This window comes from Cryptotermes secundus, unplaced genomic scaffold (genome assembly GCF_002891405.2).
Source record: "Cryptotermes secundus unplaced genomic scaffold, Csec_1.0 scaffold191, whole genome shotgun sequence".
NCBI classification, from domain to species: Eukaryota; Metazoa; Arthropoda; class Insecta; order Blattodea; family Kalotermitidae; genus Cryptotermes; species Cryptotermes secundus.
In genome coordinates, this window is record NW_019718272.1 from 217,422 (window position 1) to 241,367 (window position 23,946).

At 41.1% G+C, this 23,946-nt stretch overlaps 1 protein-coding gene across 3 annotated transcripts in view; it reads right to left on the reverse strand.

The window, feature by feature from the left end:
- LOC111873679 overlaps positions 1-23,946 on the reverse strand; it is a 980,223-nt gene that overhangs the window by 66,666 nt on the left and 889,611 nt on the right. For all 3 annotated transcript variants that reach the window (XM_033755436.1, XM_023868634.2, XM_023868704.2), the window contains one exon: positions 6,577-6,686. In XM_033755436.1, coding sequence (XP_033611327.1) covers positions 6,577-6,686 — 110 coding nt within the window. The remainder of the gene's footprint in view (positions 1-6,576; positions 6,687-23,946) is intronic.

Sequence of the window (23,946 nt, forward strand, 5' to 3'; positions counted from 1 at the left end):
GTGATAATGTGGTAGTTTTTCCATTTGCTTTCCACATCGCAGTACAACAGCCGTTCAAACCACTCTGGTCACGCCTGTTGCTATACGAACTTGAACCATCTCGAGCATCATTTGTTCTGTGCTTCAAGTCGCTGCTGATGACGCTGCTTCCGGCATCAGTTTTTGGTTTTTGGTGTCTCTCTTCGTCTGATGCCTACCCTTTGACCTGTCCAGCAAGGGAGGCCCTGCCAGTAGCTACGCTACCGCTGGTATAGCTCTCAGGGTCCTTGGCATACTCAAACCCCCTCACCAACGAGGAGGACACTAAACATAAACAGAGAATAATAGCAGACAGACAGACATGACATGACTGGGATTCGATCCCACGATCCTAGATTTCGAGCGGGCGGAGACAGTTCATGTCTCAGACCCCGCGGCCACTGTGATCGGCGACTAAGGGAAGTGCCTAGAGAAAACTGGAAACAAACTTCCGAGCTAATAGCCATAATCCCTAGATTCCTGTGTTCGATTACGACTTCACTGACTCTTTATTGAAATAACTGAACACGAAACAGAGTTACAGCCAGTGCAGGCAGTGGACAGAGTGATGACGAAATTAAGAGTACTGCAGCTACGCCTGCTGCTCGCTTCATGGCGGCTTTGCGTGGCTTACTCTTCAACCTTACAGACTAAACGTCTAGGGTGAAGCAGGTAAAAAGTAAGATTTCAGACCATCAGATATGTGAAGTTGTATTTTACTGTGGTTATGTACGAAAGAGTATAGACTGAGGGTGTTCGAGAACAGTGTGTTGAGGAGAATATTTGGACCGAAGAGAGATGAAGTGACAGGAGGTTGAAAAAATCTGCATATTGAGGAGCTTCATAACTTGTACTCTTCGCCAAGTATAATTAGAATGATCAAGTCAAAGAGGACGAGATGGGCAGGGCATGTAGCACGAATTGGGGAGACGAGGAATGCATATAGGATAGTGATAGGAAAGCCGGAAGGAAAGAGACCACTAGGAAAAGCAAAATGTAGGTAGGTGAGATCTTAGAGCAGTAGAATGGGATGGTATGGGCTGAATCGATCTATCTGAGGATCGGGACCAGTGGAGGATTCTTGTGAACGCCGTAATGAACCTTCGGATTCCATAAAATACTGGGAAGTTTTTTAGTAACTGCCCAATTGACGGCTTCTCAAGAAGAGCTCATCTCCATGAATGAGTGTATATGTGTTAAATATAGACAGTACAACGACACAAGTCAACTATTTACAATTTGTCATTTGATAAACTTTACGAAATAAATGCGCTTCAATATCACTCTAAAACAAAACAGGTTCTACAAATTAAATGAACAGAAACAAAATCGGGCTGGAAAACAATTTAAGCCAAGAAACCAATACAGAAACCCTTTGGGAATGTACGTACAGTCCTGGTCCCTTCTTGCTTTTTCTTTAAATTGGAGTAATATATTAGAAGCAAAGTTAAAAGGCTGTTTCTCTCGAATACTAAAGAACTTTCTTTCTCTGGTTCAAGCGACGTTTCGGAGGCACATGTCATTACACCCTCAGTTCGTTCTGACAGAAAGAGAAGTTTATTTCATTTGCAGCAGGAATTGCGAAACAAAACACAAACTGCTGGAGGCGTTTCTTGTCCGTTCTCCCACAGATAAAAACGTCATTGCTTTTGTACTCATTCTTTTCACCGAAAGGAAGAGAAGACATTTCCGTTATAGCGCGTTAATTACAGTTGGAACCAGAACTAATTTCACGCCCTCAGACTTCGGTGCCGCCCACTGTCAGCGAACGTGCCAGCCCAGCGACAATACAACTGACCTGTAACTTTGAGACAGCTAGGCAGAAACTCGGCCGACATTCGTCATCATGGGCTACTTCTGTGTAGTAGCCAATGTCCAAGACGGTAATCTTAAATAATTCCATCCGTTCCAAGACCTTGCCTTCGTAATAATCGTAAACGAATAACCGAATAAACAACATATATACTTGAAGAAAGTTGTCTTCTGGGTTTAGGCACCGTGTATTCTTCGNGGGCGGACCGAAGTCTGTCGGGCGGCTTCTGTTTCCATCCGTCCAATGCAAACCAAAGTTTTATGTGAATTTTAGACACAGATATGCGAGAGCGACCACTAGTGAATCCTTCCTCTAAACTCTTCCAGCAACTGTCTACCCAGTGGAATTAGGCTCGTCTGAACGACTTCGCAAAAAATCTCCCCCCCCCCCAACAATTCCCATTCACCTGCATCAAGTGACCGAAGAAACACTCATCTTACAACACTTAACATTGTGGCATATTTGCTTATAGCAAGAAATGCGGAGCCAGAAGAAACGTCCATTACTGGGGAAAAACATGGTAATAACAAGTGACTCGGTGTCTTCTATGCAGTCCGCGCTACGTTCCCTCAGCAAAGGGGATGTACGCAACAATAGAGGAATTGTTGGAAGCAGCGTTCCTATTCGTACCGCAGCACCGGACGACCGATCTAGGGACCAGGAACCAGCAGCGAGTTAACCAACGGAAAAGGAGGCCCAAGGACAGTGTTGTACGAGGTACCCTACAGGACCGACGTTAGAGAAGAGACGTCCGGCTCAGCTACCACTGGGAAGCAAGGGAAATGCCAACGAGACCGTGAGATGTCAAAACGAATAGTCGGGTTATCAGACCCCGCAAAGTCAGAGACAGTAACTTGTGGAGAACCGGCCAGAGACCATGGAAAATAAGAGACTGCACACAGCCACACAGAACCAGAGATGCAAGAGCTCCAACCACTCCCGGAATNTGTCCCCCCCCCCCAGATCAGAAAAGAAGAAAATGGCAATAAGTCTGTAAGCTACTCGGGACAAAGAGCCTTAAGGAGGCATTAATGTGATATATCTGCTGAAAGCCAAGATTGTGAAGCCAGCTGAGGCAGCCGTTGCTAGGGAACAGCACACTACATGGCCCGGTGTTCACTATGCGATCCGCGCCACATTTCCACAGCAACATGTATACACAACAACAGAGGAACTGCTGAAAGCGGTGTTCTCTCTGGATCCGTGCAGAGGCGATATCTGGAGACTCGGAACACAGGCAAGTCAATCTAGCGGAGTCTTGAGTCTGCGGTTAGCAGCTGGGACAGAGACCTGTAGAGGGTCGTCGCAAACAGTCTCCGGTGGTGGCGGAGTGAGAGGTGGGGCAGCCCCTACTGTTGTAATCTTTGTGTAGCAATACCGAGTTCAGTTGTGAGATAGCCACAAGCCAGCGAGGTCAGAAGCCGCTGACCAGTGGAGCTGAGGCATCTATGGCGCTGAAGGCCGTTACCAGACAACCGGCGAAGACATAGTAGACTGAGAACACTTAGAGCGTGCGGGTTTTCTCAGAGTACTTCGGTTTCTCCTGACAATATTCATTCCACCAAATTCTCCATCATCATAATCACCCGGGGCGGGTTCAATAGGCCAATCAGTGGCCGACGTGCCGAGTGGACCCAACTGGACTCCCCCCCCCCCCCTTATGCGAATTACAAAAACAAATGAAGGACGATTCAGTGGCAAACTTGTGTGAGGATGGAATTAAATTTTCAAATTTCAAAAAGAAAGAAATTCTATATGCTCTACAGCTGAACAACAATCAGCTACATACGGACGAGTGTAACACTGAACATTAACTTACAGTAGCTAATATGTTCATCAGTTCGCAACATAATGATACCAGAACACACCATAGTGTTTCAGCCAGATACTGCCTGATTAACGTTCCCCTTTTTAAGAACAATCTACATTTGAAAAGTTTCGATGCTAATGTACAATTATCAGTGCCGAAAAACCGCAGACAGATTTAGTATTTCAGAGCTTGTGGGGCGTGTTTCTTTCATTAATTTTCTCTGACTCAAAATAAATGCTAACCGGAAGGCCGGAGCAAATTTCTGTATGAGCTTACATGTGAGTTACTTTCCGGAGCAAATTAAGCCTCTAGAAGGCCATAATAAAACTTCATGGCACAACAAGAATAAGATTAATAGGGACGAGTTTAAATGCGACAGACGACAAAATCCTGGATTAAAAACATATCATACGTTCAATAATTAAGCTTCAAAATGTCTGGTTATGCACAGCCTTATCACGGAATTCCTAAATTCCATACAACAAAGCTTAGTCACCAAGACACACACACATATATATAAGGAAAGCAATCCCTGTAACAGGCCGTGGAGGCCCATAGGGTTACGAGACGTCGAGGTTCCCACATTTTGTAGACAATCGACTCACAGATCGCGGTGAGGTTGTCAGTGTCACGCGCTGACTACCCTTTGGCCCTCAGGAAGATTCCTGGTACTTATTTCTGTTAGCGGTTGAGTCGACCCCAGGGACATAGTGCGGCTGGAAGGATAGATCAAGTGAAAAATCCAATGACGTCATCGGTAAATGAACCCGCTACCTTCCGGCTTGTAGCATAGTACCTCAACCAACTATGCTATCGCGTGCCTCCACTAAGACATGTATATATTTTAATACTCCAGGGGGCACGCGGTAGCGTAGTTGGTTGAGGCACTATGCTACAAGCTGGAAGGTCGTTGATTCAAGTCCCGATGAGGTCATTGTGTTTTTTCAATTGATCTAATCCTTCCAGCCGCACTATGGCCCTGGGGTCGACTCAGCCTGTAACAGAAATCAGTACCAGGAATTAATTAAATAATTTTCCTGGAGAGTAAAGCGCGGCTGGTGCGTATGGCTGACAACCTTATCGCCATCTTTGAGCCGATTGTCTAGATAATGTGGGACCCTTAACGTCTCACAACCCTATGGGCCTTCACGGCCTGGTATAGGGATAGCTTTACTTTTTTAATATTCCATAAATATCGTTGGCACACCAAGAGAATCGCATCTGTGACAGCGTGTAACTTGCCACGAACATGCAAATGGGCATCAGATTAGACGCAGAAGAGTGCCGACTCTCCAAACAACACGTGTCCACTTGTTACGCGTGTGTGATCGTGACTTCTCCCTCCGCATGGGGTGCACATCTGCACGGATGGCTTCACAGCTTGCAACTTACTGTTCTGCGCAGCTTCTGAGCAAGAAATTTCACGAGCAACGGTGTTGCAATCCTTCTAATTATAAACGCACCTGATAAAATAGTTGCGAAATGTTACAGTGACGAATTACCTAGAAGTTGGAGTCAACAATTTCTTCTGCCTGACCTCCAAAACACAAGCTCGATAACCCGCCACAGGCTAATTACCGGATTAAGGCGACTACAACATTTTTAATATTGAAGAATGCCGTCTTCTTGGATGTGACACCGTGTAGATCTAGTGTAAACCGACGTTTCGCCTCCATCTTCAGGGTATAAAAATCCGAGAGCGAGGATTCTCCGAAACGTCGGTTTACACTAGATCTACAAGGCGCCACATCCCAGAAGGCGGCATTTTTTATTGTCACCGCCGTGAAAATCTCAAATCTTGCATTTTTAAATTGGTCTAAATTTTAAGCTAGTGGATGCTTTTGAACGCCTAGCAGATGCAGCTCTGTCTGTGCTTAGATGTTCATCACAAAGGTATTATCTTTTATAGAAAGATAAAACAGTTTCGTCAAGTGTGACTGCTGAAGATTTTTCTTATTTCATATGTTCCTCTGATGATGGTCCCCAAGGGCCGAAACATGTAAGGGCATGAGGAATTGAAATAAGAAAAATCTTTACCAGTCACACTGGACGGAACTGTTCTATCATTTTTAATACATATTGTTAGTCATGTTTTACGCAGAAACTGCCTTCTAAAAGAAGTTATTGAGGGAAAGATAGAGGGGCGGATAGAAGTGACAAGAAGACGAGGAAGAAGAGGTAAGAAGATTCTGGATGACCTTGGGAACAGAAGAAGATACTGTCATTTGAAGGAGAAAGCTCTAGATCGCATTAAGTGGAGGTATTATTTTGGAAGAGACTATGGACCTGTCGTCTGCCAGATTACTGATGATGATAATGATGATATTGTTAGTGTGACGGACCAGAATGAAGCAAATCGTATTATCTTCTTTTCATAATTTTCCACAATTTATAATTTTCTTCTGGGTGTTGCAAACGGATGGCATGAAATGCCAAAAGATGGCATGTCTAAGACTTATAAGGCAGAAGTTTCATGTTCATATCTGTATATCTTGTTATAAGCACTAAAAATGTAAAGCTACAGAAGTGTTTCTGAAATCTTGCCTTTCACCATTTCTGTCGGAGAACGCCAAAGCCCAGTTATGAGCCTTGTTTGGCCGGTAGAGACAATTTCCAGCGAAGTTTCTGAGCATTCAGATGCGGGAAGTGAGACGAAAACGCGTCTCAGCTGTTCTACTGTCATTGCTTATGAAACGTAACTAATGAATGTCACCGTTAAGCGTGGGTAGTTCCACAATATCGCTGAGTGGCGTGTAGGCTGCCATACAGCACCGACCTCAGACACAACGGCTGTCGCCGTAGAGTCTATGACAGTGTAGACCAGAGAATGCTCGCAGACATGGAGCTAGGCCAGACAACAGCCCATCCTGAGTAGCTATACATACATATACAGTTATAGTGCATACGTCGGAGAAACGCTGAGATATTTTCTTACCTGCTTTTCCAGTACGTTCTGAAGAGTACGACCAGGCCCTGTGGCAGCTATGTTATCCCGCAATGCAGTAAGGTTCGCCAGACGTACTGAACCTTCGTAACGTGCTCTATCTGGCGGGGCAAAAGAAAACAGAAAACAGGATTAAAAGGACAAGGAAATGCTTCAAGAAGTCAGAGTTTATCCTAAACACTTCAAATAAGTTATATATGTTACAGGTGGAATATTAAATTACATATTATATATAATATCTTACAATTATGTACAATATACTAGGTCAGGCAAAGAGCGAAATGATTGCTGCTTTATGCATTGCCTGGATATCCCTCAATAAACAGGGCAGAATAAAGTCAGGATACTTTTAAGTTAGGGAAATACTCATTAAACACAACAGAGTGTCTGAGAATCCTGCTGCATCAGCTGAGCGCTTTATACCTATGTGTAATACAGTCCCATAAACGCAATACTTCGTAGGTTGTTGGTTGAGACACCGCTTTGTCCATGTTTCCATTCATATTGTAACTTGAATATCCATTGCCAGGCCACAGCTCCCTAAATATGTCCCAACATGCAACAATCGAAGGACGTCATCTCTAGGCCACGCCCGAAATACACGCATGCAACAATAAGGGAAGCTGTGTTTTGTGTCCGTGGTGACGCCACACAACAATAAGTAGCGGTCACGTGATATATGTTTTCTGTAGATTCAGCCAGAGAGCCAATGGGCTGGCTGGATAGCGATCATGTGATGAGTTTTCTGTAGGTCTGGGTCGTGCCGCGTCTATATAAGTGATCAGAATTCCTAAGCTGAGCAGGAAGCAGCTGGAATACAGCGGTAAGCTGTAGGAGTACAGCAAGCAAGCAGTAAGCTTGAGGAGTATAAAAGAGTGCAAGAAGTCAGCCTGTGAGGACTTGACGTATGATTTGAAGACTTCGTGTGTGCAGTCGATATTGGGAGTGTAAAATTTAGTAACACTTTAACAGTTCATGTGTTATAAATTCTTTGCCAGGAAACGTAGAGTGGAAACCAGTGGAAATATACTGAAATGAGTGTAGAGTGATTGCAAATTGTAAAGCAGCAATAGTCTAATAATTATTTGTAGTTACGATCTGTATGTGGTTAATAAATCCAATTACCAATCCGAACTCCGTCTTTAGTCACTGTGACATCTGACAATACTTTCGATATTTTTCGGCTGGATGGGACCATCACCAGGTATACATGACGATTCGTATACAGTGACGCAATATATTCTAATCTTTCTTAGCACGCAAGAAGTTTAATTTTAAAGTTTTTTTAAAATCAAGTTGGATTATTGTTAAAATAATTTTAAAACAAAATGTGCTCTTCTATACTGTATTCTTGTGTTCTCTTTGTTGCTGTGGCAGCACTGTGCCTATATATTTTCTAGATGTTTTTGGTTTCACACGCTGTGGTGTGGAGTGTATGTGGACTGCTTCACTGTTGAATGCTACACTTAAGAAAAGTTCCCATCATTAGTGTCAATATCAGGCGACTCTGGTAAATTTCTCCAGCACTTAATATAACTTTGTATTTCAGCATCCTATTGCAATTGTTTAACTTAACGTCCATGTATTTACTGCCCGTCAATATTGCAACTCTTCTTTATTTACTACTTAATTTTAATTTTAGTTTAACATTTTACACTTTGATACTGCATGTTTCGGCCCCCAACGGCCATCTTCAGGTGTCTTGATATGTTACAAAAATCTTATTAAATTATGCTAAAACTGCTACATTGTGTTTGTCCGTCTTAAAACCATACGCTGTAGTTCTCTTTTCAAGGAAAAAGAAGATAAAATCCATTAAACTTTATATTAATCCCCTTATTTTGGTGCATTCTATTTCACCTCACAAGGGGTGACGTCCATTGTACATAAATGTATGCCTGGCCCAGGTGTTTTGTTCCAGCAGCTCGGCCTTAACGTTCGTAGCCTACCTTTCAGTTGTGTCTGCAATATGCCCCTGGTTTGCGTGTTTCCTCCACAGCGTGTGGTGTTCTTTTTACTAGTCTGCTAAGAGGAAACTACTAGGAAACACGCATACCAGGGGCATATTGCCATCATAACTGAAAAGTAGGCTACAAACGTGAAGGTCAAGCTGCCGAAACAAAACACCTGGGACAGGCATACATTTATGTACAATGGACGACACTCCTTGTGAGGTGAAATAGAATGCACCAAAATAAGGGGATTAATATAAAGTTTAATGGATTTTATCTTGTTTTACCTTGAAAAGAGAACTACAGCGTATTATTTTAACAGTGTAGCCGTTTTAACATAATTTAATAAGGTTTTTGTAACATATCAAGTCACCAGAAAATGGCCGTTTGGAACCGAAACATGTTGTGTCGAAGTGTAAAATGTTAAGCTAAAATTAAAATTAAGTATTGAATAAACAAGAGCTGCAATATTGACGGACGACAAATACATGGACTATAACGTAATAAAACATTGGGAAACAATGATTTAAAGCAACGAACCTAGTACGAAATGTAGGCGCAATAACGGAGCCGAGACAAATTTATTCTGTTGAATAAAACAAATTTGAACTATTTAACTAGTACGTCAAGGCCAAGTAGATATATTTCTATGTTTACAATGGAAGCTACCCAATACACTTTCAGCAATATTGTTGGGAAGTTAAAAGTGTCTCTATTCAGTCAACCAGACAGCACTTTTTTTCTCTTCTTCTGCTCTCTGGTCTACTTCCACAGAAACTATCACATAGTCAGAACCAACATATGAATGTGGTAGAAGAAGGTAAGTTATACGCTGCAGAGCTTCAGGCCTGAGCAGCAGTATCACGGTCAGTCCTCTATTCGTGGAATTAATTGAACTTTAAGTGAAAAAGTTAAATATTTCCGTCTAGTGCGACTGGTTAATATTTTTTTCTTATTTCAATTATTCCTGCCCTTACATGTTTCGGCCTTCAGACACCATCTTCAGAGGGACACCTTTACACCAACACAATCAGAAGCCACTATTATAGTACATGTTCTAAAAGTTAATACTGTAATAGTGTCTACAAATTTACTGTTGTAAAGGTGTCCCTCTGAAGATGGTGTCTGAAGACCGAAACATGTAAGGGCAGGAATAATTGAAATAAGAAAAAAATATTAACCAGTCACACTGGACGAAAATAAATTTAACTTCTTTTTATAGTATTATTAGTGTGACGGACCAGAATGAAACAAATCAAATAAATAGAATACGTTTACAAAAATAAGTAACTTCTAGTAAGGCCGCGCCATAGCTCAAGCGGTTAGTCGCTGGCTTCCCACCGCGGCGGCCCGAGTTCGATCCCGGGGTCTGGTCAAGTGGGATTTGTGGTGGACAAAGTGTGGCTGGGGCAGGTTTTCTCCGAGCACTTCGGTTTCCCCTGCCAATCTTCATTCCACCAATTGCTCCACAATCACCCTCACCTATCATCTGGGGCTGGTAAAATAGGCCAGAAGTGGCCGCAGTACAAGGGACTTAGTCCCACCCCACTGGCAATTAAAAAAAAGTCTAGTGATGAGTAGCAATGAATATAATGTTTCATTCTCTATGGTAATTTTAGGTACGATCAAGAGCTTAAGTACGACCTTAAAGTTGAATATCCAGTGATTACTTTCACCGATGAGTTATATTACCAGTAGAGGAACTGTGTAGGTAATGGCATTCTCTCATTACCAACGGAACACTTTCAATTCCCGTCCGTATGAATCGCAGACAGTTACAACAACGACGACGACTACGGTTTGGTATAGTATGCCAAATCCCACTTGTATGATTGAAATTGCACTCTCTACCTCGAAATATTTGACGAAATTAGACCTACCCTTTCTCAGATTGGTTTAAGCCAGCTGTATTGATTTCTGACGATGCATTTTAGAGCTGGAAATATGAAGGATTTTAATACAAGTATTTTTAAGATTGGGTCCATGTTAGCTGTATAAAGATATTTATCTTTATCTCCTTGGTGTTGAGTTATTAGAATAGCCGATTAAAAAAAAAAAAGGTTAAAGCTGTCCCTGTAACAGGCCGTGGAGGTCCATAGGATTGTGAGACGTCGGGGTTCCTACATTTTATAGACAACCGGCTCACAGATAGCGGTATGATTATCAGTTTTAAGCTCCGGCCGCCCTTTAGCCCTCAGGAAGATTCTTGGTACTCTTTTCTGTTAGAGGCTGAATTCACCCCGGGGCAACAGTGCGTCTGGAAGGATTAGGGCAATTGAGAAATCCAATGACATCGGGATCCGAACCCGCCACCTTGTAGCTTGTGGCATAATGCCTCAACCAACTATGTTACAGCTAGCCCACTCAGAATATGAGATTATTATCATTTAACTTCTCGACAGAAGAAATTGTTTGTACATGTCCATACATCCGTGAAATTGTTTTCCCACGCACACACAATAACAATACAATATCTCCAAGAGCATAACCGACAAAATAACACGGATCAAACTCTTGGCCGGTAAAGTTTACAAGGAATAGACATGTTTCATGCATTTGTTTAATGTTCCTACAGCCTTACGCTGTCCACGCTCCATGTCCACAGGATATTTCTGTCTGGAATGATCTAAGGGACAAGCTCCTCAAAGTATTGGTTTAAGTTGCGAATTATCTGTGTTGACAGGACAGCTTCCTGTTTTCGGATATGATTTCCAAATCTTCTACCCATTTGTTTTGACAGTTTCTCATTATTTGAAACCCATTATTGCCAGTTCTTCAAAGTCATCGTGTTTACGACCCATCATTTTGCTTCCTGCTGCCGGTCTGGGTACATGCATTTATGCAGTCTACATTCTTCTCCATTCTTCATTCGTTAAGGGCCAAATTTATATGAGTCAATATAAAAGCATGCTTATGGCTACTGATATATAGGATTTCAGTACGGTTCATATTTGATATATACTTCTTGGTGGGAGGCATATCATTTTATAGAGCTACTGGAATCTATTAGTTTTATGTGAACGTTATTTTTTGCCTTTCAGAATATACTGCAAACTCACAACGAAAATTTCTTATTAATAAAATATTTAATATCCAAGGGAAGACCTACTTTTGCTCATATTTCTCCTCTGAATACATTTTTTTGGGAGGGGGTTCAATTGTTTATATTGAATACTATATAATTATATTATGTATTATGCAAATGATTACTTGTAGTCTCTCTTATACGTGAATATAGATGAACAAGCAGCGATTATACACAAATACGAGAGTATTTATACGTATATCATTTATATAAAACGCTTTACATAATATTTTTATGCAATATCCTAATAGCATTGTCAAAAATACAAAGAACCGGAAAAAAAACAAAAGGGAATCCACTGTCTAATACTTAGATTTACTGACATAACTTTATTTATCCTCTCTTCTTTCAATAATTATTTCAAACATCAGTTTATAGAAACCGTAATGCTTTCATTGTCTGGCATGAGAATCCATTTTCAGCCGACTTTTCTAAAACCACTCTCATTTTCCAGTATTAAAAGTTTCGAACACTACACCAGCTTACTAAACGAAGCAGAATATTTCTTGAGGGACAGAAATGCGACTGTTTCGCACCCTGTAACATGAAACAAGCAAGATAATCCCTCGATAATTACTGCAATCGCCTTTCTTTCCTTCTTTAAACAAAAACACAACTATAGGTATTCTCCAACTTTCAGATACACAATCTGTTACTTAACAATCGTTAATTACATTTAACGATCTTTATCGGCAACTCAAGAGGGCTTCTCTTATGAGTTCAGTACACTTGGTCGTCGATTTACGACCTATGCGACTTACGACCGGACGAACTTACGACCACAAAAAATGAAAATTAAAAGATGATTAAAAGGCAAAATTAAAAAAATATATATATAAAGATGATAATAAGATTAGAAAGGTTAAAAAATACTGTTAATAAATATATGGCCGACAAACGACCAGATCGACTTGGGACCTGTCAGTCAGAACGGAAGTCTGTCGTAAGTCGACGACCAAGTGTATTTATTCAGTGTATGGCAGGTGCTCCCTTTCTCTTCAAGAATTTCAATGTTTTAACATCTCATCTACTCATAATATTTGATCTGTTGCTAATTTCTGTACTGCGTGTCTCTGCCACATATCACTCGATATTGCATACGTCTGTATATTATTTTTGATTTGTTCAGTTACTTCTGCTTAACAAATTTCTCTTCTTCGATATCGTGGACTTTCCGATTTATTTGAGATAGATTTACACCATCTCTGAAGAGTCCTATCTTGCCGTGTGGTCCGTTGAAAGTGAACAGACGTTTCGGAGAATATATCGCTTCCATCTTCAGGGTAAAAAATAAGCCATGCAAGAAACCAGCACGAAGCAGTGAACAGCGCTTATTATTGTTCCCTGAAGAAGGCGACGTATTCCTCCAAAACATCAGTTCACTTCCCACAGATGCAACGCGCTGTATCCCAGAATACAGAGCTCTTCATAACCATGGCCGTGTGAGCCTCAAATCCTATGTCTTATTTCTGTTTTTCTTACCTTGCATTTCACGGTCAACCTTCATGTTCGGAGCAATTTTCTTCAGGCGTATCGTTTAAACACTTCATATTTTCTTGTTTCAGCTAAATATTACATATCTGTATCCCATATTCAAATCCCGACACATTATGTCTTCTGTTTTCACGGGACTTCGTTTGGTGCTCTTAGAATGATATATCCTAAGTTCCACATTCTTCATTTATATTCCTCCTATTTGATCCTTTTTATTTTGCAATTAATTATAAAATATTAAATTATGTGCCGGTCACGGTAGCCGAGCAGTCTACGACATGTACTGACTTACTGACTTGGCTCGCTCGAAAGCCGGGATCGTGAGTTCGAATCCCACTCAGGACATGGATGTTTAGTGTTTCTATGTGTGTGTGTGCGTTTTTCTGTTTGTGTACAGGTAGAGGCCTTGCGACGATCTGATTACCCGCCCAAGAAGTCCTACCGAATGTCTAAGATCTCGTAAACCGAAGTGAAACGGACAGTTTCATGGAGTTAGGCCAAGGCCAATATTGGGGCTGTAGCGACAAAGGAAAAAATATGTAATTTTTTTTCACATTTTTCTCATAGAAATGAACTTAAAGTCTGTATTTTGCTGGGCAAAGCGTAAAAAGCCTTAGAGGGTACACGAAAGAGATGAGACGCAACGTAGCTTACAAACTCTGGCCCACCTTTACGCACCTTTCACGTAAAACAATCGCCAGCTGGTGAAGAAGTGAGACATCTGAGGAACTGGGGCTCGTAGAAGGAAGAAGCAGTAAAGAAGATAAAGAACGTGAGGCGGTAAGCGTACTGAATGGTCTCAGAGACAGAAGCAGGGATGCAGAAACGTTAACTGAGTTAATCCTAGGATTCTCTTAATCCTACGTTGACTGTAGGTGGTTAGTAGTGAGAAAACTAAGTCGAATTCTGAGCGGTGTGGGATAGGTCACAGCAGACGCCGAGTGCTCTCCAACTTCTCAGGCATGTTCAACGGATCCCTTCTATTTCCGTAACCAACAACACAAATCCTGTATTCTGACTGGTACACTAAAGGAATATGATAAATAGACCCGATCTGCACTCTGTGTGGGCCGAGCAGCAGTTACCAAGCTCAGATACATTCGCTGTTTTAAGTATGGAAAAAATGAAACAGCCACTCTCTGATTGTGAGCCGGCATAGCGTAGTCGGTATAGCGACTCGCTACTGGATGGACAACCGAGGGATCAGATTTCGAGTCCCAGTGGGGTGAAGAATTTTCACTTCTCCAATTCGTCCAGACCGGTTCTGGGGACCAGTTAAGTTAAGCACAGGGTCAACTTTACATTTTTTTTACTCTTTGATTATTTTATGAAGGGCTGCGGACTGCGCCAAAAGAGAGGGGATATATCAGTAGTGGGGGGGAGAATGTCGTTAAGCTGCGGTGTCTGTAGTCTCTGTCCGTGACATACGTACTTAACGTCATCTGTCAATGTGAGATCCGTCAGTGCTTCACCTATCGTGTCAATGTGACATCTGCCACTGTTATCCTAACTTGATAGAGAAAGAGACATCGAGCAAATGCCGATCCCATTAGTCAAAGCGACATTAGCAAGGACGAATGTTAGCTGAGGAATAAAAGTAGGATGTGAATAATAATAATAATAATAATAATAGTTCAAAACGTGCTGGATTATTGCTGGAATTTGGGGCAATTACGTCATATTGTGCGATGCTGGAGTGCAATCACGACGTAGGTGATAACGGGGAACGGTTATTTTGCCTGTGTTCGTTCAGTGTCATAAACGGTAGAGTGAGCGAGTTTAAAATAATCGTGAGTGTAGAGTGTGTGTTGAGGTCAGTGTGTCACTATATAAGTGATACCAATTTGCAGTTTCCATGTGTATACTTGTCCTATTATTCAGATATAATTGCGCCAATTAACGTGAAGCGCGGTAGGCTCGAGGGATCGACGCAAAGCCAATATTATGTAGGCTGTATCCGATATAGATTGACTTAATATGGTAGCTTGAATAGTTACCTCTTCGCCCTAATTAAAATGATATATTATAATATCTGTGGGACATAGTAGGCGTATGCAAGTTCCAAACAACAACGTTCCGACGTTCTGTCAAAGTCAGCGGCTGCGGCAATGCAGATTTTAAGTTTTCAAAACTTCAAAGGCTAATTATAAGATCAGAGTGAATAGTGAGAAGAAATATTTGTAAGCAGACTTCAAAACTCGACTGCAAGATTATAAATTATACGTCTCTTGTAAGGATTAAGATCTTTGCAAGATGTCGCCGCTTATATATATATATATGATATGTTCTAATTAAGTCACATATTCGTCCCAGGAATCCTGTGGTCAATGGAAATTGGTAATGTCACTGTTTTGAACCTCGATGGCAGAGCTCCTTGGTAGAGATTTTTTTTTTTTAGAAAAAGGCTCGAGAAGGCAGCCAGTAAATAGAATTCGGAAGAGACAATAAGGGGGGGGGCAGTTTGTCTGTGGAAATGATCGTGGCAGAGGAAAGTCTAAGAAAATTTACAGTCAGAATATTCTGGAAATTCAAGTATTGATCTTTTGGGCATTAGATAAAGTTTGTGGCTGTATCAATTCTAACACTGAGAAGAAAGATTCTCATATGTAGGCCAACTATATAAGTCTCCTAAATGATATTTGCAACAACGACAAGTGCAAGTGTTTGAGGTTGTGCCTTTCGGTGACTAAATATATATAAGTCATAAGTGTGAATGTTACATATCGGGCAATCGGAGAACCATTGTTTGCGAAGCAATGTCGTTATCACATAGCACAGATGCCCTTATCCCATCTAGCTATCATAAAAGCACTGCCATTTCGTACAATGGATATTTTCCGTATCGGTTACCAAAGCACACATGGTACTTGTCCTTGAGATCCAAGAATTCACCTTCCTGAATCTAGCCACGGCCACTGATAATCGATCTGCCTCGACACAGTATCGCGACTCATCGTAGTTCCTTAAGAGAAGAAGAAGAAATTTGGTCGTCGGTATGTAACGAGAGAGGGGTGGCACTGCGTGATGGACGGCTGGTAATGTTGTACTCCAACGTTAATGCCCCCCTCTCCCAAATTATCTGCACATGAAACCTATTAGTCCACTAAATATTACAAGCATTTTTTTTCATACATCTTACATGTTTCACCACTTTAAGTATACAGGGAGAAACGTGAAAATTACGAAGCTTGGTACGTTACGTAGGCCAGATTTTATCTACTCGTATTATACTCTTAATTCTATATTTTCTCCTTATCAGCATTTTCTTTTTTGAATGATAAAATCTCTCTTTGTCCTTCCTATACAATTAGATGCCTCTTTGCTCTAAATTAGATTGATACGAATTTAGAAAACTTGCAATGTGTGAACTACGTAAAGCTTCCAATTAAAGATTATGTTTACTTGTGTGCTTCGTGGAGCGTACCGTCTACAAAAAAATGATTATACGTTCTTTCTGCATAAAATATTGTCACGTACTCGGGGTTTACGCATCTAATAACAATGGGTTCGGGAACTGGTGAATGGATTTATTGGCACTTCTTTCTAATTACAATCAATCATGACAGCTCACAATCAATGACTGTCTTAGACTCGCGCCATTCCTTACTGGGCTACAAGTGCTTTCTCGTCTACTCTGACGAGTCACGAATGAAGGATTCCTGCTCACACACTGAACTCCATTACGAATGAATTACGACTCTTTTATGACTTCCCGGCGGCCCGAATATACACGGTGTGTCCAGGATCCGTTAGGACTCATTTTTGTAAATTTTGCCCTGCAATTCCATCTGTTCGCGAGTTGTGGCGTTAAGATTCCTGAAGTTTCAGCTGTGCCTGTCTATAATTTCAAAGCGCAAGCATCGCTGCATCATGTGTTCTGACCTTGAATATAACAGTACTGTTCTGACGCTCGTCGGAAAATGGCAGTTGAACAGAGAGCCAACATCAAATTTTGTTTCAAGTTAGGCAAAAGAGCGGGAGAAGCGCACGAAATGATGAAAAGTGTGTACGGTAGTAATTGTTTGAGTCGCTCGAACATTTTTCGATGGTATGCTGTACTTCGTGACGGCAGGGAGGACATTGAAGACACTCCACGTGCAACAAAGAAGAGAACAATTCGCACTGAAGAAAATGTGAAAAGTGACCGAAACCCTTGCATCAGACAGATGTGCTTCTGCAAGACTCATCGGGGAGCTTTTGGGAATGCTAATAAGTACTGTGCATCAAATTTTGACTGAGGATTTGGGCAAACGGAAGGTCTGTGCGCGGTTTGTACCGCACGCGCTGTCAGGCGATGAAAAACATGCCAGAGTGGAACACTGCAAAGAGATGTTACGGTCGTCCCAAAGTGATAGAAAATTTAGAAAATAGATTGTTACTGGTGACGAGACATGGTGTTTTCAATATGAGTCTCTCACAAAGCGGCAGAGTGCAGCGTGGTTGAGCACAAAGAAGCCGAAACCAAAGAAAGTGCGCATGCAATAGAGTCGAGTAAAGACACTGCTAACCGTTTTCTTCGATTCCAAAGGAATTTCTGCCAGAAGGTCAAACAGTGAGTTCTGATTATTATCTCGGAGTCCTTAATCGCTTGTGGGCGAGAATTCTTCGAATTCGACCTGAATATCGAGAGCAAGTTTCCTAGTCGCTCCTCCACGACAATGCCCCACCCCACAAAGCGAAGATCGTGCGCAATTCTTTTGGCCAGAAAATGAATCACAGTCCTCGATCATCCTCTGTATTCGCCAGATTTTGCTCCAGCAGATTTCTGGTTGTTCCCAGAAGTTAAGTTGGCGATGAAAGGAGACCGTCACGACACCATCCAGGACATCCAAAGGGAATGTACCGCAGTTTTAAATGCGAGTCCACAAAAGGAGTACAGTGACTGTTTTCGAAAACTTTTCAATCGATTCCAGCTATGTATTGATTCAGAAAGAGACTATTTTGAATAAAAAGAGTAAAATTTTGAAAATAATTCACGTCTTGTATTTTTAATGAACACAGTCCTAACAGAACCTGGACGCACTGTGTAGGTCATCATCTGAAACTGTTCCTTTGTTATTCTGTGTTATCCATTGTCACTGAAATCTGTGTTTAGTGACTTGCTACCTAGCAACTTGACTTCCGCCTCCGGCTGTCTGGAGGTGTTTACCGAAGCGTTGCCTAGCAATGGTCATATTCCGGCACAATATTACGATAACAAGAGGGTTTGTAAAATTTTTATAAATGGAGCATACATCAAACAAGAAGTGTAACAATTTCTTTCCTTCAAGTAGAGTAATCGCTGCGAGGAAGTATTCCGAAGATTGTGTGGCAACACTGAGCACTGGGATGTGCCATACAAACAACACATTACATGTAGCGATCTGCTACATGACAGTACGAGTTTTGTTGTCATCACGAACGGTAAGAACAACCTTGTTAAGTTGTATGAAGAAGACATAACTCAGGATTCTCCCTCACCTAAACTAAAACAGAAAATAAAGACATACGTTCAGCTTCTAATTCTGTATCCACTATTTTACAATAAATGTGAACCTCTGCGATCTAATACAGGTGGATTGTAATGAACTTGGCCTGAGCCACTTGCTTACAGTTGACACCACCACAGAATTTTGCTAATCATATATTTTAACAGGACGGTCTCATCTACAATTTTTCCTCACAAAAATCTTATTGCAAGAAGATTCTCTTATAAAAATTCTACATATGCTTCCTATTTCCCCTATTAGAGAACCATGTTCAGCCTTCAATACAGTTTCACTCGAATATCAATTTTACATTCACTTTGATGTAATTAACACGGCTCCAAAATCATACACGATACATCTCAACTGTTCACAATTAGAATCACTGAAATAGCCCTCTCTAAGGGGTCCAACTGAGTAGGTGTCTTCCTTTCACACCTGAAGACGGAAACAGATCCACTTTCCGAAACGTCGAGTCCTCTATTACCTAAAATTCAGGACAAAGGAAAAAGTCCAAAACCCCATTAATTCTGTGTGTCATCACCATCGTCAGAACTCTTTAGAATCTACTTGTTTACAGAGTCATTGACATAAAACAGTACTGATTTTTATCTGTATTTTCTCGTGTGTAATTAACCAACAAGGAGAATATATGATTTTCCATAGGAGGACCCATCTACACATGATCTGCACGTTCCTCCTCTCTCAAACCGGTGAGGTAACTTCTCTAGCAACGCAGTCTGGACCACTGGGAAAACATCCCCTTCGAACAGAACAATGATTCGAAACAGCATCCAGAAAAAAACAACCGATTACCAAAATATCTGAGATAGCTCAGTCGGTATGGCGACTAGGTTATGGGCTGGATGATAGAGGAATCAAGTTTCGATTCTGGGCAGAGGCAAGAGAATTCTCTTCTCCATAAGGTCCAGACCGTCACTGGGGCCCACCCAGCCTCCTACACAATGGGGACCCGGGGCTAAAGTGATAGGGATCTAGTGCCGAGGTTAAAAATGGTGGAGCTATAACTCCACTCCCTCATATGTATTCATGTCGTGGTGCTTAATTAATTAAGTCCAGGGATAAATTTACATTTAGTTTTACTTGTTGAATTGCAAAGCCCGAAGCTGAATGTAATGTTAGGAGGTGCTGTATAAAGCAGTATTGAATTTCGGAATATTACTTTATACCTAATTAAGGGATGATAGCTAAGGGCAAACCAGAATTCACTGCACGGAAATAGGTATTCAATTACTGGTGAAATCGGTTATAATTTTTATAAAATCTCTCCGTGATAATAAAAATTTTAAAAAATATAGAAAAGAACCAAGCAGGTTGGTCTAGTAGTAACGCTCTAGTCATCTATTCTGGAGGTTCTCGGTTCAAATTTCGGCCCGGAAACGGTCTAATCTAACTGAAGATCTCTATGCTTGCCCTTAAGTTATTCACAGTACCTCGATCAGACCAAGATCGCTTCCTTCCAGATTCTTCCAAATCCATCACTCACCAATCACCCTACCGTTTAATGGTATACAGAATGTTCCAGAAGGAAAGGTCAACATTCTGGGAGGTCACAGAATCGGTAATTCTGATCAAAAATTTATATAAGTACATGTGTGTCCTATTCCGAACGGTTCCATATTATCGCCAACATAAAGGAATATCAAGATGCACTCAGGCGATCAACACGCGACGTCCTCACACGAGTTGCAAAGTGCACTGATGTCGACGGTAGAATTTTCGAAAATATGTTATACTAGGTAAACTGTGCCAGCTTTATCACTTGAACAATAAATACCGGTATTAGAAACAGTACGTGATCTCTATTTCACATCTACAATTCTGGAACTGTACAGTGAAATATTCCTATCTCGGAAGCCGTTCGGAATAGGATACATGTACATAAGTACAATTTGCTTAGAATGACCGACACTATGACCTCTCAGAATATTGACCTTCACCCTGTATATCTGGATATTAAAAGCGCTGTAAAATAACAAAAAATAATGGGATAATAATGTTACAAAAGCCGAACCTCCAGTGTATCCACATCAAGAAAGCTTACACGCTACTTTCTGTCTATTAATTTCTTTCCGTTCTATAGATATAATTCATAGAACTTACTTACTTACTAATGGAGCCGAGCCCTTCTTGAGGAGCCGTCAATTCTGCAGCTACTCAAGAATTTCCGAGCATTTCATGGAACCCGAAGGTTCATTGCCGCGTTCACAAGAGCCCTCCAATGGTCTCTATCCTGAAGCAGATAAATCCAGTCCATAGCACTCTATGATATTTCCTAAGATCAATTTTAANAGCTATACCATCCCAACTTATCTCTCTAAGATCCATTTTAATATCGTCCACCCACCTATGCCTTTGTCTTCCTAGTACTCTCTTTCCTTCTGGCTTTCACACCAATATCCTATAGGCATTGATCTTCTCCCATATTCGTGCTACACGCCTCGCCCATCTCATCTGCCTTGACTTGATCATTCTAATTATACTTGGAGAAGAGTAAAAGCTATGAAGCTCCTCATTATGCAGTTTTCTCCAACCTCCTGTCACTTCATCCCTCTTCAATCCAAATATTCTCCTCAATTCCCTGTTCTCAAATACCCTCAGTCTATGTTCCTCCCTCAATATCAGAGAACAAGTTTCACACCCTTACAGGACCACAGGCAAAATTATAGTTTCGTGTATTCTAATTTTTATGCTTTTGTACAGCAGACGAGAAGACAAAAGGTTCTTGACCGAATGATAGCAAGCATTACCCGAGCTCAATCGCCTCTTAATTTCCTCCTGAATCAGGTTTTGATTCCTTATTGTCGTTCCCAAATATCTGAACTGTGTCACATTTACAAAACCTTAGTTCTCTATCTTTATAATATTATATTTAAGCATCCTGTCGCACTCTACACGATATATGATACAAACTCCGTCCTAAGTGCAACAATATATTGTAGGTCTTTCGTCTTGCCCTCTTCTACACTACATGTTTCGGCCGCAAACGGCCATCATCAAGTGTATACACTCACGTAGCTGTTACACTGCACCCAGTTTAAAATGAAAAACATACAAATTGTTCCCTTCGTCGCTGCTAACAGGATCTGCTTCGCTGATATTTGTCTGATTCGTACTTCATATTTGCTATCCACACATGTAAATTTTGACCTTCATCAACTGGCACTTTTAAAATTTTCAGTTCCAACTTTAAAAATTCTTTTAAAATCTATCTTTATGTCATGATTTTGCTCTGCATTTTGATGACGAGACGGTAACATATACTTACTTTTCTCTGTGTTTATTTCTAGACCAACCTCCTTACTTGCATCAATTAAAGTTTATGTGTCTTTATGGTATCTATATTATCACCCAGTAGGTTCACATCATCGATAATTCATAGAACTATCTACAAAGAAATCTCCTTCAATTAATTCAGCTCCTGTTAAAATTACAACAAAAAAGAAGAACAAACAATATAAGTTATGCCAACTGCAGTGAGGTTTCCTGTTAACACCACTGAGAAATTATATCTTAAAATTTGTGTAGAAGTGAACAGCAAGAAAAATTATTCTTGTACTGCGTAAATTCTGTTTCATTCTAATCTTAACTCTGATTTCGGTGTCGGAATTTACATGTTTATTAACCGACGTCATTTCCCTTACCGCTACAGAGAATAACTCTGTCCCACTCTCTCTGGAGGCACAAGTCTGTGCGAGGGGCAATAAAGTGTACGCTCATATTGCAATGGACTTGGCTCTGTGCCGATGGCCTGATTTAGTGAACAGTAGCAGAAGTGCGTCTTGAACTCCATGCTCTAATACTTCATTCCATTGCAGGTCACTCTTGTACTTAGTCTGTTTCAAGTTATAATGACAGCGCTTTACTAAAATAATCATTGAATTGTTAATTCTCTCCGCGTCCACTTCTTCATTAGCGACACTGCCAGTTCTCCCTCTCCTAATTTCTCTTCCAATAGTATCTTTCTCGTATAATGGGCAAAACTCTACTGCCTACTTATGAATGCGAACCAGAGCGGTATAGACCTATCCATTATATCTGCTATGTGTAAAATGCTATATATTCTGACACGATGCCCATAAGTCGGAATAGAGAAATCAGGAGACGTCCATTGTTAGGCAATTTATTCATGCGGAAATGAACGCGCAAGCAACAATCCAGTAACTTCCGTTGCTATGCAATGGCGCTCTAAACACGCCTTCCAATCAATAGAGAGGCTGTGTTTTCTGCGTTGTCCGTGCAAAGTGGTTATAAAGAGGAGTTAACTTGATAAAAGTGGAGTCGAGTTTCCAGACACCAGCTTGCTTGGATATGAGCTTGTGAACAGAGGAATTGAGTCGAGTCGAGTCTCGAGAAGAGAGCCTGCTGGGATATGATCTTTGGAACAGAGGAATTGCATTGAGTCGAAACTTCAGAATTAGCAGTTGAACAATAATGACAAGAAAGGGATTAGGCTGTGACAAGAAGACTTTGTGGGTGATCTGAAGGGACAGTGAGATTGTTATGGAAACCTTTGCCAGGATACGGCTAGTAAAGACTGAGAACCCTATTGCGTGTGTAATGTTGAAATGTAAATTGTGTAGATCAGCGGTAGCACTGCCATTACCTGAAGTTCCCAGTGGTATGTATAAGGTGTCAATGAAACCAATCTTTCAATCCAGAACCCGTCTTATAAATCACGCACAAACCCCCTACTCGTGACAATATTCACATTACTAGTTTACGTTTCGATGTTGTGTTTCAGAATTGATTGGTTCAACGTTTTGGCAGCCATGGGCAAGCACTGTAGATTTGTCGATTTATACCCTTATGACAGCCTTCTCTTACAGCCTCACTTGTATTTCTCTCAAAGATTTATCACTGTATACTTTACCGATATATATGTAAACGCAACTTTTATATTTTAAACTTATCGGCATTTATCTTACAGAATCCCCCACCCAAATAATCCTCTGTACATATGTAAAGGACGCTCATATCCTTATGCTGAAGTCCCTGATGTAGAGCAATATGTACTGCCCATCACAAGCTAAGACTTTCTACTTCTTGTTACGTTAAAGATAAAGGTAAAGCTATCCCTGTTAACAGGCCGTGGAGGACAATAGAGTTGTAAGACGTCGAGGTTCCGACATTTTCCAGAAAATCGGCTCACGGATGCCGGTGAGGCTGTCAGCCTTACGGGCCGGCGGCCCATTACCCCTACATCCCAGGAAAATTCCTGGTACTCATTTATGTTAGAGGCTGAGTTGACTCCAGGGCCATAGTGAGGCTGGAATGATTAGGTCAATTGAAACATATGGTGGCCTCATCGGGAATCGAACACGCAATGTTCCACTTTGTAGCA